General features: G+C 36.9%; 1 protein-coding gene across 5 annotated transcripts in view; it reads left to right on the top strand.

Annotated features, from left to right (window-relative positions):
* HLCS (holocarboxylase synthetase) overlaps positions 1-18,146 on the top strand; it is a 124,099-nt gene that overhangs the window by 14,977 nt on the left and 90,976 nt on the right. For all 5 annotated transcript variants that reach the window (XM_080376253.1, XM_080376255.1, XM_080376257.1 and 2 more), the window contains one exon: positions 2,766-2,948. In XM_080376253.1, coding sequence (XP_080232379.1) covers positions 2,766-2,948 — 183 coding nt within the window. The remainder of the gene's footprint in view (positions 1-2,765; positions 2,949-18,146) is intronic.

Raw genomic sequence — 18,146 nt, 5'->3', positions numbered from 1 at the left:
AACTGCTGTAGAATTCTTGCTAGAGCAAGTAACTACACAGTAAAGGTTAGCCTCTGTCTGCACTGAAATAAAATTGTTGTTTTAGGTCTGTTGGTTCTATTTTTGCTAGTGTTGCTACTGGTTTCTCAGTTGTATTCTGTTTGTATCTTAGTGGTGTGGATGAAGCAAACCATTCTATGGTTTCTTTAACAGTGTTTTGATCAAAGCTGATTTCTAGATGGATGTTTGGTTCATGATGTGGGCCTCACTTAGAAAAAAACCTTTATTCAACTGGAATGCATTGTTTCTATTTAATATCCAAATTAAAATTCTAAATTTTTATTTTTCTTTCTGTACTTTGACATGTTTTCACTCAGTAATACATGCTTCTTTTTTTGAGGGGGGTTGGGGTTGGTAAGGGTGCAGATGACAACAGGGAGCAGCATAGAGAGGGAGAATCTGGTCTGCTGGGAACTCGGTCGTTTCCTGAGTCTTCTTTCAGGCTTTAAACTTTTAGATGTTTAACATTCTGAACGAAACACATACCTCAGAACAACTGTGGGACAGAAGTGCAGGAGTCTAGAATGAACCAAAGTCTTAGTCATTCCACTTAATAAGAACATCCCAGCAAATAGGTACGTCACCGGTGTTACGATATTGTGATCATTGTTGTTTGTTTGGGTTTTTTTTTTTAAAAGCACACCCAAAAAAACCACCAAACAAACAAAAAAGCCCTAACCAAACAAAACCCACACCCCCTCAAGAAGGTGAACAACTGATAAGTTAAAGTGTTCATAATCTTTTTTTATTATTTTTGCTCTGTCGTCTTGGATAATTGGTGAGGAAGCTTCCGTGGCTGTGTTAAAGGTAAATGTTGGTCACTGATTATTTAAATATTCACAGATATCTGGCTAAAGTTTTGAGTGATTGAAAGGCTGATAAGAGGTACCATTAAGTTTAGAAAATACATCTATGCCCTGTAAATATGAGTCTACCTGGGTGTATAACCTGTGCTATTAAATCTAGAGAGATTTCAGCCATTTTGAAGTAAAACTTTTAAAGTGAGGCTGAAAGCAACTTACACCTTTTGAGTTGGCTTCAGTTAGGAGCAGAGGTAACCGTTTTCTTTTTAACATGGCTGTTGGCAATTTTATCACTTCCCTTACTTCTTGCTTTCAAGCAGCACATTGAGAAAAGCAGAGCAAGATTTATTTACCAGTATTTTAGTAGATAAGGAATATAATGGAAGACACAGCTGAACAAACTTTATGAAAGATTCTAGGACCTGGTTTTACCAATAATTTAGTTACAGGAGAACTTTCTCAGGATCCCAGAGCACTCAAATTTAACTGCTCATGTATCAGGTAGCATACACTCATTTAGCAGTTACGTATTTCAGAAATACTCATCAGGTTTCTTAGAAGTGTTTTCATCTCTTATCAGTTTATCAACTAAATCTGTTAGCTTTTTCAAAACTCTGTTCTACATAGTAGCATGTGTAGAGCTTTATGTAGGAAGCTTTGCCACCCATGTGCTATATGCTTATACTAGAAAATTGATTAGATACTGTTGCTATCCATTTCTCCAAGTTCCATGGTAAAACCTGCTTTGCTGTACCGTTTAAATTGACCCTTCTGCTGTAGTAAAACTTAATACTGCAGAGGTTTTCTCCAGAAAAAGGGCATTATGGTATAGCTTCAAAAATCAGATTAAAAGGATTATTGTGTCATTTTATAATTTTAAATGACTTCCAGTCTGGATTTGAAAAGCCTTATTGTTTTCTCTTCAGGGGACTGACAGTGACATCAGCCGTTAAATCTTCTGTCACAGACTTATTGTTTCTCTTTTTTCTGTACTCTTCCATCTACCCCCCCATTTCAGCATATTTCCCTGAATTTCAATAAAGTAGATCATATATGAAAGATCAAGAACATCATTAAAATGTGCAAAATAGGAGAAATGAACAAAAATAACAGCTTGTGATTTTCATTAAACGAATATGCATATAGTAGGGTACAAAAGCTTCTAAATATCTTGGAACACTTACTTAAGAAGCAAACAAACACCAAAAACTCCACAAAAATAATAATTAAAAAAATACACAAAAAAACCCCAAAAAGGAGTTCTGTAAGGGATTTTAAAATTTTTTCTTCTGCATTTAGTTCAAACCTTAAACATCTGCCTGAACCCTGAGAAGTGATTCTCTAAAAGGTGGTGTTCAGGGGTTCTTGGTGCTCTTCCACACACAAGCATTTCTTTATCTGCACTGATTGCAACTTAATTAGTGTGATACAGTATGGGCTTGCTTGCCTGAGTTCTACATATCTTGTGCAAGCTCTGATAAAGCTTTTTTAATTTTAATATTATTCTGCTTTTGTACAGGCCAGAATATGACCAATATTGCTGTTTGTTCTAGGTTGCTAGCAGACATGAAAAGCAGAAGGAGATGTTTAAGTTAGTAAATACAAATTTGAACAATACCTCGAGGAGAAGACCAGTTTATTAAGAAGAAATATTTTGTCTAGATTTCAGAGAAAATTGTAGTGTAGTGGCAATGATTATCCCTGAATCAGAAATATAAATATATAGGTATTCTGTAGTTTGTTAGGATGATAAAGCCCTACCAGTGTAGCTATGATGAGGACAAAAGAAATTTTAAGTTTTACTAGTAACACTGCAGCAACCACAGTCAGGACAAAGCTACTTTTGGAACTCTTTCTGCCACGCTAATATGTGTAATACCAACAAAATAATTTTTTTTATTCCCTTTGCACGTATCCTTCCAGGTACACTTGGAACTGGATATCAATTCTATGGATGTCCAAACTGAAGATGATTTCAATTTGCTTAAGATAAGCAATACCAAGAGATATGAAGTTCTCAAGGAGATCCTGATGTCACTTGGCCTGAGTTGTGAATTAAGTGAAATTCCTATGTTAACACCTATTTATCTTCTCTCTTCTGACGAGGTAAGGTCTCTGCTTACATTTTAGTTGTTTGAGATTTACCCTACAAGACACATTCAGTGTTTACTTAAATACACCTTGTTTCTTATGTGGTGGTTTTGTTTGGAGAGGTTTACATATGTATTACAGGTAAGCAAAGTTTAGTTTCTAATCTGTCAGTATTTTATTACCTGCTAGTAGTAGTTTTGAACTGAACCATGGAGAAATTGTGCAGGGTTAACTTTTCAGATATATTTGCTATATTCCTGTTAAGAACTGTTACGCTTATTTGTGTGCCTGTGCAATATCAAAACACAAGGCTGTGGTAAGTTACAGAGAGAAGTGATTTAAAAGACAGGATTTGTTTTTCTTTTACAACGAGTTATAGTATAGGCTGGCAACAAAAGACCAAACCCAAATTACGGAGAATGGTGTGGTAGACCAAAACCGAAAGACCTGAGTGAACAGGGGTGTGTGTGGTTATACAGTGAAGAGCTGAGGATGTTGTAATATTTCCTGGAAATACAATAGGTACTTGTAATTGAAATAGTTGACTATTCTGGACTTCTCAATTTGAGACATTGCCATGAGGAATTGTGAAGAACATATAAAGCAGTAATTTTAACTTTTTAAAAATGTGATTTCAAATACATGAGAACCATATTACATTGATCTGAAAGGGTGAAGCAGTGGGTGATTAAAAAGCAATACAGGCTACTCAGACTCTTCAAGGTGGTTGTTTCCAACCCGTATAGTGCTGTCACTACAAGCTGTTAGAACACTTGTCTGATTCCTGCTCCTTTTCTGTACTACCCTTACATTAGCACAGAAATTAGATGTTTGTCTTTAGGGGGACTTAACTGTAGAAGCTTCTCCTTGGATGCATGTTTCCAGCAGTATCATTTATACCATCATTTTGGCTGCAGGATCAATAAATGAACAAAGTGACATATTACAGCTGGATGTTTTTAAATAATTCAGATGATATTTTAGATTCAGATTGTACTTCTCAAAACACAGTTCGTTAATCCAGAAGGTGGGTATGATAAGCCTTGAACAATTTATAGATTGGTAATATGTGATACGTGACTTCGTTCTGTGGCAGGCAAGTCAGTAGCAGATCCAGACAAACTGACTAAAATACTATTAATATTTTATTAATTCATTCATTTCACTGTAAATTCAAATCTGCACTTGTTTTCTATGTCTCTGAAGGTACTGCCAAACTTTATACCAGTGTATTAAGTAATGCCCTCCTATAGGAACTTGGATTGGATGTAACAATTGATCAAAATTAGGCAAAATATAGAGAGCTTTTTCTTTTTTATTCCACTTGAATGATTGTCCTTTTGTATGTGCCAGACTCTGCCAGATCCCTCTCCACTTTACAACAGTGAAAATACTATTGGAAATTCTTGTATCAAGCCTTCTGCTAGAAGCAGGGCTGTTGCCAATGCTACGTCAGGTCAGCCAGCCTTTGTCTGGTTGAATCTTGAAAATTTCCAAGGATGCATGCTACAACCTGTCTGCAACCTGTTCCAGTTCTGCTGCACCATTCTAGTGAAGTTTTTTCCTGATGTCCAGCCTGAACCTATCAAGCTGCAATTTATGGCTGATGATGCTTTATTATAATGTTTGGCACTATGAAGAAGTATTTGGCACTGCCATTCTTTTAACTTTACAGGTTGTATTAAATCAGTCTTTTGCTTCCTCTTTGCCAGACTGAATGAACCCAGCCCCCTCATCCTCTTATAGATGTGTTGTGTACCCCTAACCCCTTTGTGGTTGCTTTCCAAGGAATCCTAATGAGCAATTCCTTGCATAACCTGAAGTCTGCTATCCCAAGACCTAGCTCTACTGCTTCCTTTCTCAGCCTTTCTCCAGATCTTGGGTTCTCATGGTTGCTACAGCCAGTGTTGCTGATGTGACTAAATAAGAAACAAGTTCTTCCGTCTGTGAGCAGTAAATTCATAAGGATTTATTATCTGTTTGTGTGGCAGATGTGGAAACAAAACTAAAACCCATTTAGCCTTTTTGACTAAATGTTCTCTATACAGAAGACTTGTGGCTTATTGAACACTGCCTTTTTTTATTCTCCTCCTTTGCTGCTTTCTCATGTTTCTTTTCCTATGCACTTGCAATTTTCAAACATGCCATGAAGAAATGTTCACTATTTTCTATCCAAACTTGCCATCTAGTGGCATATTGCAGGGTTGCAGGCCATCTACTAAAGGATTCATGCCATGTGTGCTGTATAGTTGAAGTTTATACTATAATTAGGTTTTTTGATGTTGTTTTTCCTCGGTGACTTTTTTTAAATGGTAATTTTTCTGTGCTGGTATGTGTAGTCAATATCTTTCACTTGGGCATGCTCCCATAATATTGTGTAAAAGGAAGTTGCAACTTCTGCATAAAAACTATAGTCAATAATGAAGAGAGCATATTAAAATAAATAAGGACTATAATAGTTCAGCTAACAAGTTATTTATTTTTCTCCATACAACATGTTCTACGTAAGTCTTCTTGCTTTCCTAGGGAGCAAGGAGATATCAGAAATGTACCTTACAGGTAAATAATTTGAGGAAATACTTAAACTTGTTTAAGATCAGAGTGAGTCAGTAATACTGGAAATGGAGGAAACTGTCTTGCAAGCTCTAGTACTTCTAAACTTCTTTCTTTTTTTATCACTAGTTGCGTGGAGAGCCTGTCCAGTACAGGTCACTGAGCATGAATTGGGTAGTATATTCTTTCCCTGAGATATTATCTCATTAGCATTATTAGCTCATTAGCAGCAAGTATTTTTTGGATAATTTTTCTTATGCTTCCCTGTAATAAGAAATGACATAATGAATCAACTAATGATCAAGCAAGTGCAGTGTCCTGTTGGCAGTTAAAAAAATGGAAGAATGGCAAATGTTCTTCTCCTTGTTTATAAGAGTGGCGATTCACTAGTGATTCCTCACCTTTGAACTGGAGGTTACATCTGTACCATTATGTTTAAAAACTGTTGGTAGACCTAACCTTGTCAGATTACTTTTTTTTTTTTAGAAACTACAAGCTTCTTTTGCGTATGTGAAAGAAATAATTGATTTTGCTCTGCATTATCTACTCTGTTAAGAAAAAGATGTAGATTTTTTTTTTTGTTTTAAAATTCTTTACATTTAAAGTGCTAATTAGGTTAGTTTTTTCTTTCTGATCTAAGCTTCCATTTACAGTAGAGCTGTGCCCTGCTTTCTGTGATTTCCTTGGTTTCTCTTCCCTTCTATCCTTCATCACTTCAGAACTTTCATCAGAGCTATTTTCTACTACATTGTGGGCATCAAATAAAACTCTCTCGACTTTATTATATGAATAAATAGCTTCTCTTTCCCTCTGCCTACAATTCCTGTACAATCTGTGTCTTTTTGTATCATTATTGCAATGCTGTTAATATTCCCATCAAATCTATTATGCTGATGGGTATAAATTTGATTATTAAGACTTTCAGGTCTTTCTGTCTACTCTCTGGGTCTTAGACAGTGCCTTTTGCAATCTAATTTTTAGCTGCTTCTGAGGGGTGGATTGGAAATTATTTTATTCCTTGTTAGGATTTACTTTTTGAAGTTTTAGTTTCCATTTTATATGGTTATCATGTATCTTAAAATCACAGTTTTACTACATGGATTTTAAATAGCCAATAAATTAGGAGCAGACCTGGCATTATTATGCCTTCTAATTGAAATAAATGCTCTAGTATGGATGATAGTGTCCATCTGTTAAGAGGTCTAGATCTTACCATGTAGAATTATGCTAGTCAATCCTCAGCTAGTGCTCGCTGCTGCTGGTGTTGAATGATTACTATGACAGTGTGCACTTATTATTCCTGATCTCCTTTCTTGTAAGTAGTATATGAGGTCAGGGGCCTGGAAAGTAACAGCACTTGAGGCAACTCTTTCATCACATGACTTTTTTCACTAAAGCTTTCAAGTATGGTTTGCTTCAGATGCACACATAATGAGACATTTTAAAATTTTGTTAACTGGGAAAAGTCTGTATTATATTGATATGGTGCTACAACAATGAAGACAGTTTCAACCAAGAGCAATATAGTATGAAAAGCAGATTACTTGCTGGTTAAAACTTTAGTTAAATCTACACAACATGTTGATGTTAAATGTAACTTTAGAGACAAGTATTGATATTTAAACACATCACCCTCTTCTTTTCCTCTTTCCTTGATCTGGTATAAAGCAGTTAAGCAAATTGTTGATTTGTACATTGCTGTAAAAAGAAAATTCTGTGTCACAGAATGTGTCACCCTGTGGTGCAGGGTAAACTCAAAGTGTTGAAACAAATGGTGATCACTGTAAGCCTGTTGTCTGGCACCCATATGTTCAGTGGCAGGTTCAAGTATAGAGATCTGATTTTTTCTGCAGCTCTCCCTTTAAACGCTTATATATTTACTCTTTCACATTGACATCTTAGAGGATAATTTTTCAGACATAAATGCTAGGATTGTATTTTATTGCTGTAATTTTCAGCGTAACATCATCTAGGTTTCAAAACAAGAATTCTTGTCTTGAAGAATGAGAGAGATTTGTCAGAATAGTGATTATTTCCAATAGGAAGTATATTGCTCCCACACATTTGCTGATCCTGAAGTCTCTTAAACTTGACTAACTCCTCAGGCTGTGTTAGGCTGAGGCACTTTTTTGATATTTTCCAAGTGGATGGCAGCCAAATGATGAAATGTAATCAGTCTTCATTACTTCGTCTCAGCTATTAGTAACCATCTTTTAAACAGTATGTTCTTCCAGAATAATAAACAGTCAATACAAACATACTGGCTGAAGCTTGAAGTTGGGGGGTTTAACTCTTGTTTGTATAAGGCAGAAAGAATGATTAAAAAGTGCAATTGAGCATACTTCTTGACTTTCAAACTTTCCTTTAAAGGACACTTTGAGATATAGAATACTGCACTCACAAGGTTAACATAGTGCAAAGACAACTGTGTATTTGAACAACTTTGTACACTACAACACAATCAGAATTCAGTTGGACCAGATTTATGTCTTGAGCTGCAGTTTTGATTCTGTGATGGCATTGGCTGTTCTTAAATTCCAAGTCCATTATGTCAGTAAAGAAAGTATGAAGTTACTTTATACTGAATAAATCTTTCTTTGAGGATGGGAAATTTGAACTCTCAGCTAACACTATAATGAACCTAGATTTCAGGGTACATTTCAAGACAATTGTTTCTGAAATATTTCCATGCATATTAATGTATATTGTGGAACCTGAGTTTCAGCTGTGAAACTTCAGAGTTTTAAAAAAATTTCTAGTGCTAAAATCAGGGATAGTTACACTGAAACTCAAAAGCCTTATTTTGATTGCTGTGCAAGTGAACCAAAACCATATAATCTACAAAATACAAGACTTGCTTATTTTCTGCTATCATCCTCAAAGTGTAACCGTCATCCCTGCTTTTTTAGCCAGTAGGACAAAAAGCAAGAGACCTTTATTCCAGAAAGGAAATTTGTTCTTTTTCTGTAGTGCAGGAGTAATCGAGTATTGAATGAAAAGCACACCACATGGGAGATCTGAAAGGGTTCTATTGATCGCTGACAAATACTTGTGTCTAACATTTTGTACTGTTGTTAATGTATTACATGTATTATTTCAAATAAACAGTGCATTGTCAGAAATCTTTGTCTGTACTTGAAAGCTTTGTCAGTTTGTCTCTTGGCTAGGAATGAAATTGTCTTTTGTGGCAAAGTTGGTTCCAGAGAAAAAAAAAGATACAGCATTGTAAATGCATCTGTACCAGGAAAAATGTGTATTTGCTTGAACAGGTTATTCATTTTGGGAAATGTATGCCATGTGTGGAACTCTTTCTGCTGTTAAAAGCTGTGTTTCTACTAGGCTGGTTAGGCAATGCCATACGTTTGGCAAACCATTGGTGTTCTGACAAGTAGCATGCTTTTTCTCTTAGGCAGCTTTCTGAAGAATGTATCTGTAAGACAGACTTTAACCCAAGGACTGATAACGAAGTACTATCAATTAAAAAAAAATTTGTAACTGAACTCTACGTGCTTAGGGTTTTTTTCCATAATAAATTCAAAGTTATTTCTTGGCTTGCAAGGCTTTGAGTTGCATTTGTGTGCAGGGAGGGTGGGTTTGCTTATGTTTGTTTTGTGTTCTTCCCCCTCCCCTCCTCAAATTAACTTCTGGTTTTTTATAACAAAACTTGCAAACCCAGAGGGGTCACACCAATCATAAACCAAAACTATTTCAGTGCTGTTGTCATTCGTTGAAAAGCTTTTTGTATCAATGTCTGGGTTCTAATAATAGTCTCTACTGTTTGTGGTGTTTATGTGGTTCTGAAAGGAATGACCTTCTAAGAGGTGAGGTGATGGTTGTTGGACAGTCAGTAGCTCTTCTTTTTTTTCTTTTTTTTCTTCTTTCTCTGTCTTTCTGTCAGCACTCAAGATAATGAAGGTACATAAGGAATGTCTCCTGCTTCAACAGTTCAGAGCAGTCTAGGGCAGAGGAGAGCAGAAAGCCGTTCTTCTGAGAGCTAATGCCACCTGACTGAGGTGTGGGCCCTTGCAGGTTCCTGGTTTGTGCCCACTTCCAGAGGCAAGAGGGTTGCCAACTAAATTGTCTGCAGGCTCATCACAGAAGAGGCCAGTTTCAGACGTGCTTAGGCTGCATAGGGCTTTTGGGGCACCAGGTCCATTATAGTCCTGGGCATAGGAAAAGAGAACTCAACAGCGTGGTGGAATAAATTGTAGAGATTTAAGATTATGTGGTGTTACTTCACATCTGTGAAGTAGCTAAGAGAATTATTATGGTCAGTTACTGTGGCTTACTAAGCACAGGGTAATTTCTTGTTCTGTGGTAACTTAGTAGAGTAACCGAGAGGAGGGATATTCCTTTCTGTTTTCTGAACTACAGGACTTGAAGGTAAGTGCAGCATGAGTGACAGTGGATAGAAAGGGGACGAGAAAGAGATCTGCAGATGGCAGCCAAGATATTGGTTCTTATTTCTCGGTGATATTACCCCTTGTACCTCAGTGAGCAGTTGTATAAAAGTTGTCGTAGTCATGTAGTAGATGGAGGTGGAATAAGTACTGTATATTTTAGCACATCTTTCTTTATCCTCAGTCTTATATTAGTCTGCATACCTTTTATTAGTTTAGTTTCCTAATAGATCTGCCAGTTTTTCAGTTACATTTTCAAACTCTTGGATTCCAATTATGTGCTAGAGGTAAAAACTTAAAAGAAGTTGAATTTGTATAACAAATTCTGTAACGTACAGTCCAGGGTGGGATGCCTTTCAAAGCTAGTTATGAGGCAGCCTGTCAGTCTTGCCTGGCAATAAAGAGATGCTAGTGGGACTGCCAGTCTGCCTGAACACCGCTCTGGCAGGAACACCCACCCTCTTCTGCTCCCCTTCCAGCTGGCAGAGCAGCCAGGAGGAGGAGGACTTGGGAGTGTGTGTTGGTTGCAAAGAAGCTCAACATGACCTGGCAACGTGTGTTTCAGAAGAAGCGTGGTGATTCTTCTCCTCTACTCGGCTCTCTAGAGACCCCACATGGAGTACTGCGTTCAGTTCTGGGGCTCCCAACATAAGGACACAGAACTGTTGGAGCCAGTCCAGAGGAGGGACATGAAGATACTTAGAGGGCTGGAGCAGCTCTCCTGTGAAGACAGGCTGAGAGAGTTGGGGTTGTTCAGCCTGGAGAAGAGAAGGCTCCAAGGAGACCTTATAGCAGCCTTCCAGTGCCTAAAGGGGGCTACAAGAAAGCTGGAGAGGGATTTTCTACAAGGGCGTGTAGTGATAGGACAAGGGGTAATGGCTTTAAACGGAAAGAGGGTAGATTTAGATTAGATATAAGGAAGAAATTCTTCACTGTGAGGGTGATGAGACATCAGAACAGGTTGCCCAGAGCTGCTGTGGGTGCCCCATCCCTGGAGGTGTCCAAGGCCAGGCTGGATGGGGCTTGGAGCAACCTGGTCTGGTGGCAGGTGTCCCCGCCCGTGGGGCGTGGGGTGGGGGGGTGGAACTAGATCTTTAAGGTCCCTTCCAGCCCAAACCATTCCATGGTTCTAGGGTTTAGCTGGCCCTGTTGAGAAAGGAGAGGGAGAAGGAAGGTGTGGGAGATACTGGAAATAGTGACTGTATGTAGAAGGCATGGAGAAAAAGATGAGAGCTATTGCAGTTAAACTATAAGACACAATTGCAGGAGACTAGGCTTTCCTGGCTGTCTTCTCGGAGGCTGCTTTTTTAACTAATCTTACAGTGCAAAATGATTATGTAACTATAAAGTTTTTCACTAACTTTTGAGGCAAAAAACCTCAGTAGTCCAGGTTCAGGATCTGACTGACAGTTGAGCTTTGTTCATGCTGGGTCCTGTAAGTATTAGAAGGCTAGATGATGTTTTAATTTGTTCAGTCATGAAAATTTCTTCAGACTTCTCCCTGGAGCTGTTTATTGAAGAAAGGCTGGCATGCTGCAGGTATGTTCAGTGCATTCACCAGCACTATGAGACTCCAGTATTGATCAGGGTCCCTTCTCAGCTGACCTATATTATTGTTAGTATTATATCAAAATCGCTGTGAATTTCGATTGTTCTCAAAAGCTGGATGCGGCTGCAGCTCTTTTTATACAGCTCCTTTGGTGAGGGGAAGCGGCCGTACCGGTAGGGGTCACTTGTGAGCTGGATTTGGAGAGCACACAGTAAAGCAAAAAATAAAGGGATGGAAAACATTTTATGTATAGTGTGTTGTATATACATTGACATTAAAATATATTTGCATGTTTTCAGTGACTTCCCTGTATAGTATTTCCTCAATTTTAAAAAGTAATTTTAAATTCTACAAGGATCAATGGTATATTGTGTTAAAATACAATAAAACGGTTAAGAATCTTGATGGGAGATGAAGGGAACTCCAAAGGTATAGCCAAGTAATTGCAGGTGGTTGCTAAAGCTACCTTTTGCTTTTCTGTTGCTTATCTTCAGGGAATATTTACCATATATTTGGGGTAGAGGGAAGGAGAAACCTGGCAAACATTCCCTTTATTTTACGCTTCTCTAGCTAAAAAATGTGTTTTCCTTCTTGCGTGATAGCAGCAAGCATGCTGTTTATGTTAAACAACCATGTATCACATTTGTAGGCATATAATAATGAGTAGCATACTTAAGTTGCATTATGGTTTGTAAACAACTTCTTGGCTATGTATTGATTCAATAAATGTTTTTGACAATAATTTGGAAAATGCAAGAAGATTTGAGGAATGAAAGAAAATACCTTGTTTATAGAAATCTCCATAAAAAGGGTATTTATACTGCTGTGAGAACTAAAAGTTAATGCCTTTTGTACTGAGTAGCATTTAATCTTATTGTAGAGCTAACTCTGATATGAAATGATTATGTGCTGGCATCTGACCAAAGTGCCACTCACATTGAAGTGTATTCTATCATGTTTCAAGGCTTGCTTCAAGTCAGTGTGCGTGACACTTCAACCACTTTTTTCAGTAGGCATCTTCTTTCCGTACTGTAGAGAACGGAAAATTTTATTTTTTCATAATGGCATATATATATTTAAAACACTTGCGAGCCTGATTTTCATATCTTCTGCTAACTTCTCACTCCTGAAATGACCGAGAATAGCGTTAAGAGTTGAGTACTGTTGCTTGAGTTCAGGTCACTCAGCACAGTGTTGCTAGCCAGTGTGTGAGTTTTCTTAGTTTCAGTTTATTTTGGAGTTCTTAATAGGAATCTAAATAAAAAAGGTAAAATCCACAGTGGCAGATTAATCCAAATTCATGTTGGCTGTGTGTCTAACACAGGCACACATTCTGTCTTAATTAAAGTCATGGATTTTGTTTCAGCACTCTGAAGTTGTAACCGATAAACCTTTTGGAGTCAGGGTTCAGGGTACTGCCTTTGAGCAGATGGGTGATTTTAGATAGCAAGAATCCATAACTTGTGACAAACACTCTGGAGATCCGTGGCAATTTGGCATAGATTCATTTACTATGACCTCACTGGTAAAGATCTGACAAAAGTGGATTATTTCCAAATATAAAAAAACTTGAGATTCTCTGACTGTTGGTGGGGCCTGTAGCTAATTTATGTAAGTGAGACTGGGAAAATGAGAACAGGCTTGGCATCAGCTGGAGTCCTGTGAGATGCTATCATGTTACCATTGCTCAGAAATGACGATACATTTCCACAATGAGCAATCATTCTAATGATCATCTAACAATTTAATTAGTGCTTCTTTTGTATCTTTACTTTTTAAAAAATTATGGCTAGATGATAAAAGATTATGTATTTTAATTAAAGGGAAAAGTTGAATAAAAATATATAACCAAGAGGAAATAGAAGTGTCTCTTTATATTACACTTCAAAAAAGACAAAACTGCAAACTTTAGCTGTTTTTGAAACAGTGCATTTACCACATTTGAGGTCTTCTGAATATATTTCTTTGACTTTTAACAATTCTTTGACAGTTCAGTTACACAGTAATGTTATCAGGAAAAAATTGTCCAAACACAAAGTTTATTTTTTTCAAGCTGAATTTGTTTTGGAAAATTAAGATGGGTGTTTAATTAGAGTTATCATTGATTGAAAAGACAGGCTAGTATTCTCAGAGTTTGTCGTCAAAGAAGAAAACTGCAAAAAAAAAATTGTGTATGACTTGTCAGCAGTTGATAGGGAAGGGACCGACTTAGAGATTCTGTTGTATTTATCATTTGACAGTTCATTTTAAGAAATGATTTGGGGTTTCTGACATGTTGAGGAAATCCTGAAATTCCAGGTGCAGTGGGAATGGAATTTGGCATCTGACTAGCTGGCTGACATTATGCAGTTCTTATAGTGAAAAGCTGATTAAAGAACAGCTGTTAGCTTAAATCAGAAAGTTTACTGTAATTTCTACAACAGCTTTCATGTGAAAGCTTTTTTTATTTTGGGTTGTAGTCAGTCTTCACAACAAGTGGAATGTGTTCCAGTTTAGTAAATCACTGTACTCAGTTACTTGGCAGTTGTAGTGGTGACACTAATTACAAAGGATTTACATGAATATTGAAGCAATTTTTTCTCAGAAGAAAAAAAGAATCAGAATAAACCTTTTTCTGTCTGTTTTCATGGTTCATGTATTTTTCTTCTGCCAGTAGAAGTACCCTCTGTAAATGTGCTGTGTAGCTAAGTCCATCAGGGCAGCCTGTATTCTTAAGAGCTGTACTTCACAGGATTGCATGATTTAATTGTAAGAATTTCAACTGCTCACCATTTAATCTGTGCCAGCATTTCCTTGTGCAAACACTAGAGGATCTACAACAGTGCTGAAGTTCTGTACTTAAGTATGGTACTACATCTGTATAAAATTATATTACAGACTTGTGTAAGTCTGTGTGTATATGTGTGTTAATATGTGTATTTTTAAAAAGTTTGTATATAATCTTATTTTGTTAGTCATATTAGCAACCTTAAGTTTCAGAAATTGTCTTCTTTTTTACCCCTTAATAAATGCACGATATAGTAGAAATTATGAAAGCGACATGGGCCCAGAGAAGACAACTGGCCCTGAGGAACTCCAGCCCTGAGAAAAGTTAAGATGGGACTTATTCTCCGGGTTGGTGTGTAAATTGGAGCATGCTCCTTGACCGATGAGGGTAAGAACTTTTTGAAGAGGAAAAAACCTCAGGAGGAAGAGCTAGTGGATCTAGTTTGATACCAGATGATGAAGACAGACAGTGCCGTGTGTGGGAGGAGGAGAGAGGGGAATGGGGCAACAGCTGAAGAGGCAGAGGTAAGGAGCAGGACTTGACCATATAGAAAACAACTTGTATTACTGCATTTTCTAGCATTCCCTACAGCTGCAAGTTATTGTAATGCATATCTAATAAATTCAGCTATAAAATCTGTGCTATTTTGAATTGATTATTTCACTAGGATGTAAGACACAGGACAGTTGATTTTTACAGCTTGTTTTATTGCGAATCACTTCCCTTATCTAGCGTGTATTGTTTCTCAAATGTGTACTAAATTGTACTGTTGAACTTGTTTAAGAAATATTTTAAGTACTATTTCAGAAAATGTTTCAAAATATCCTTCTTTTAATTGGTAAAAACTGAATAAATGTGTAATTAAAATAATTGTTAAAGCCAAGCCTTAGCAGGATCAGTATTGATGAGACTAGTTTTAACATGGGTCAGAATCCCTACTGCAGTTGAAGAGTAGTAGTGGCCATAATAAATTCACAATTTTTGCACATGGTGAGAACTAAGATTTGAAGACAGAACAATAGATGATTTAGTAAGTTTAAAAGTGGGTACACAGACTTTCGAGTCTCAAAACATTGTTTGTACGAACAACTCTCCTCTAGATTTTTTGCTCAGCTTCTTGCTCTTTGATACAGACTTACTATAAAGTGAATACCAGTTTTTAATAACTTCAGAAAGAGACTCTAAATAAAGATTAAGTGATTTTTATTTGCTAAGATCCAATTGTGAAGGGAAATTGTGGATATAATGTGTATTACTGAATAGTATACATATGTTTCCTTTTTCCTGTTTGTCCTATCTTTTTTGATGTGACACTTGCAACAAAGTAATTGGACATCATTTCTTTGTAACTTACCTTTTAACTGATGAAGCAGGTCATAACTTCAGTAGAAAAAGTTGCATTGTTCTTATAAAAATCAAAAGAAGAGCAATACACAGTTGGAGAAAGTGTATCACCATCTCCTCCCTTTTCAAGAACTCTGCCTGGATGCTTTTGACCTATCGTATACAGACAACTGTTAGCAATTGCAAAACATCTTAAGGTCCTCTGAATTTTAAGATGGACAGAACTATTTTGTGGGAGCATGTCTCAGCACTTCCATGCAGTCAAAATCGACAAAAATTAATTCCAAGAGATGTTTCTGATATTTTTTGCAAGAAGGAAAACTGATTGTGTTGGTGCATAATTGTCAAGATTCAAATAAAAAAATTACATATGGCATGTTTTGACTTCAGAACTCATTTCATGAAATAAGCAATTATCCATGCATTTTTCTGGTCTGGAATATAGACTTCTATGGAATTGTTGGTATTATGATTAGTTCATGTACCACAGCTACCTGACAGGAGCAGCAGCTGCAGAGATAAAAGTTATCTAATTAGTTTTCCACTTTTTGACTGTGTTTTACATGTTGGTATATTAGTACAATATATTAGCTGATGGAAAATACAGTAGCTGAAAGCAAATGTTTATTCTTACTTTTTGCTTCCTATAGAGAGAGGGGACTTTCCCAAAGTTACTATAAGCAGTATGAGCTGAAAATTACCATAAATATTTGAGCTGCTTGTTTGAATTCCTGAGGTTTTGTTAGAAATACCTTAAAGCATTTAAACTTGTACTTTTGTTTTTAGAATACTTCTGTCGTTATTTTAAATGAGCATAGTTGATGTCAGGAATGTTTTGAACTAAGTTCAAAAGATTACTTTTCTTTCATGGGAGAATACTTCATTGGAGCTGTGAGGCATATGCTCTTTGGCTCACAAATCTTTATGATGTACATGGCTAGAAGAGGAGATAATTACCTTATGTTTGCTATGTTCTCTTGTGCATCTGCTGCTGGCCACTGTTGGAGAAAACATACAAGTTTAAAGGGGCATATTACATTGATAAGGTAGCTGCTTTGTCCTTGTATTCATATCATTCGAGCAGCAAGTGTTAATTTTGTTATTTGAAAGAGAAGTTCATCAGCTCTTGCAATTATGGAAGGCTTTTTGTTCTACCTTTCCTAGCCATAGGCAACATCTGGGCAGCAGCAATGTTTAATTTGGTGTTTCAGTCAAATGGTACGTATGAATAGGTAGCAATGATAGGGTCATGCTTTTGTTATCTCTGCAGTGGACTTTGGTTTTCTTTAAATATTGTCAAGCTTTTTTTTTTCTATCCTACGTGATCCACTCTGTCTAATAATGGTCTCCAATTAGCAGCCCAGGAATAGATAATTAGACATTTTTGAACTGCAGTAAGCCTTACTACAATTCTTGCTATCCGTATTGCTCCATACAAAGCAATTTCTCCATCTGTTCAAGGATGTCTCTTCCTCTTGGAAGCATATGATAATTTGCTGGTAGAATGTTACTTTCACAACCACTGTTACGTTCCTGATTTTGTGTGGTAACACTGGCTCAACAAACTGAAAGTACACATCAAACTTGAAACTCAAAATTAAATAATAATTGCTTTCCTCTCAGTCAGTCTCCTGGTTCCCTGGCTGTTACATTAAAGAAACAGAGACCCAAACTGTCCTTATTTAACCAAGGAGAGATTAATTACTAGGTGTCACAGACTAAGTATACACTTTGTCTGTAGCTTGAGTTCATTAGTTTGTGTGAGACTATTCTGGAAATGCATTTTAAACTTTTTGGGTGTTTTGGGTTTTTTTTTGCATTTTAGTACTGACTGAAGTAATCCCTGAAACTGTTTCCCCTCAAGAGAGTTTGTTTTTAGAAGTTAACCCTTTTGTTTGAGACTGTTTAGGGCCTTCAACAGAGGTGGTTCATATTCAATTAAAAGTTCATCTTTGGAGTGGGTTTCAGTCTTTCAAAGCTTTTGATTCATTCTGGCCAGGCCCTTGAATTTAGAAGTGTAGTCTGGGTAGGATGTCATAGTCTTAGTCCTTACCTCCATAAGACTTTCTTGCCCAGACCTTGGCTGTTTTTCCTTTTTGTATTACAGCAGGGTTCAAAAGTTTCAGTTCTGCCACTTTCTGTTGTCAGTCAGCTAGGAAATAGAGCTAGGCACAATACAGCCATGTGACTTGGGAGCTGGAAACCCTTTTCACTCACTGGCTGCTAAGCTGGAATAAAAAATTATGTTAAGCTTTACTGTTACTACACTTAAAAGCTTTTATGCTTTCTCAGAAGTCTGAGGCTTGCACTGCAGTCACTAACCTTAGCAACAGGCTACATTAGCGACCACATGTAGCAAGCGTTTACTGTTTACATAGTTTTCAACAGGTATTTCTGTAAGGCTGTATTTTGTTGTCCCCGGCAGACCACTGCCCCGCAAGACATTTCTTTGCTTGGGTTAGTACTAAATTTTAATGAGAAAAGTCTAAAAAATGAAGGCATCTTCTTTTTCAGGTATGCTATTCAGTTGAGTCTTAAAACAATGCAAGAGCATGCTTCCTCGCATTGTGGTTAGGTTTTATTAAATGACTTCTCTTTGG

Source organism: Falco punctatus (assembly GCF_963210335.1).
Source record: "Falco punctatus genome assembly, chromosome: 2".
Taxonomy (NCBI): Eukaryota; Metazoa; Chordata; class Aves; order Falconiformes; family Falconidae; genus Falco; species Falco punctatus.
Note: the sequence above shows the minus strand (reverse complement) of the source record. Positions and strands in the feature narration are given on the sequence as shown.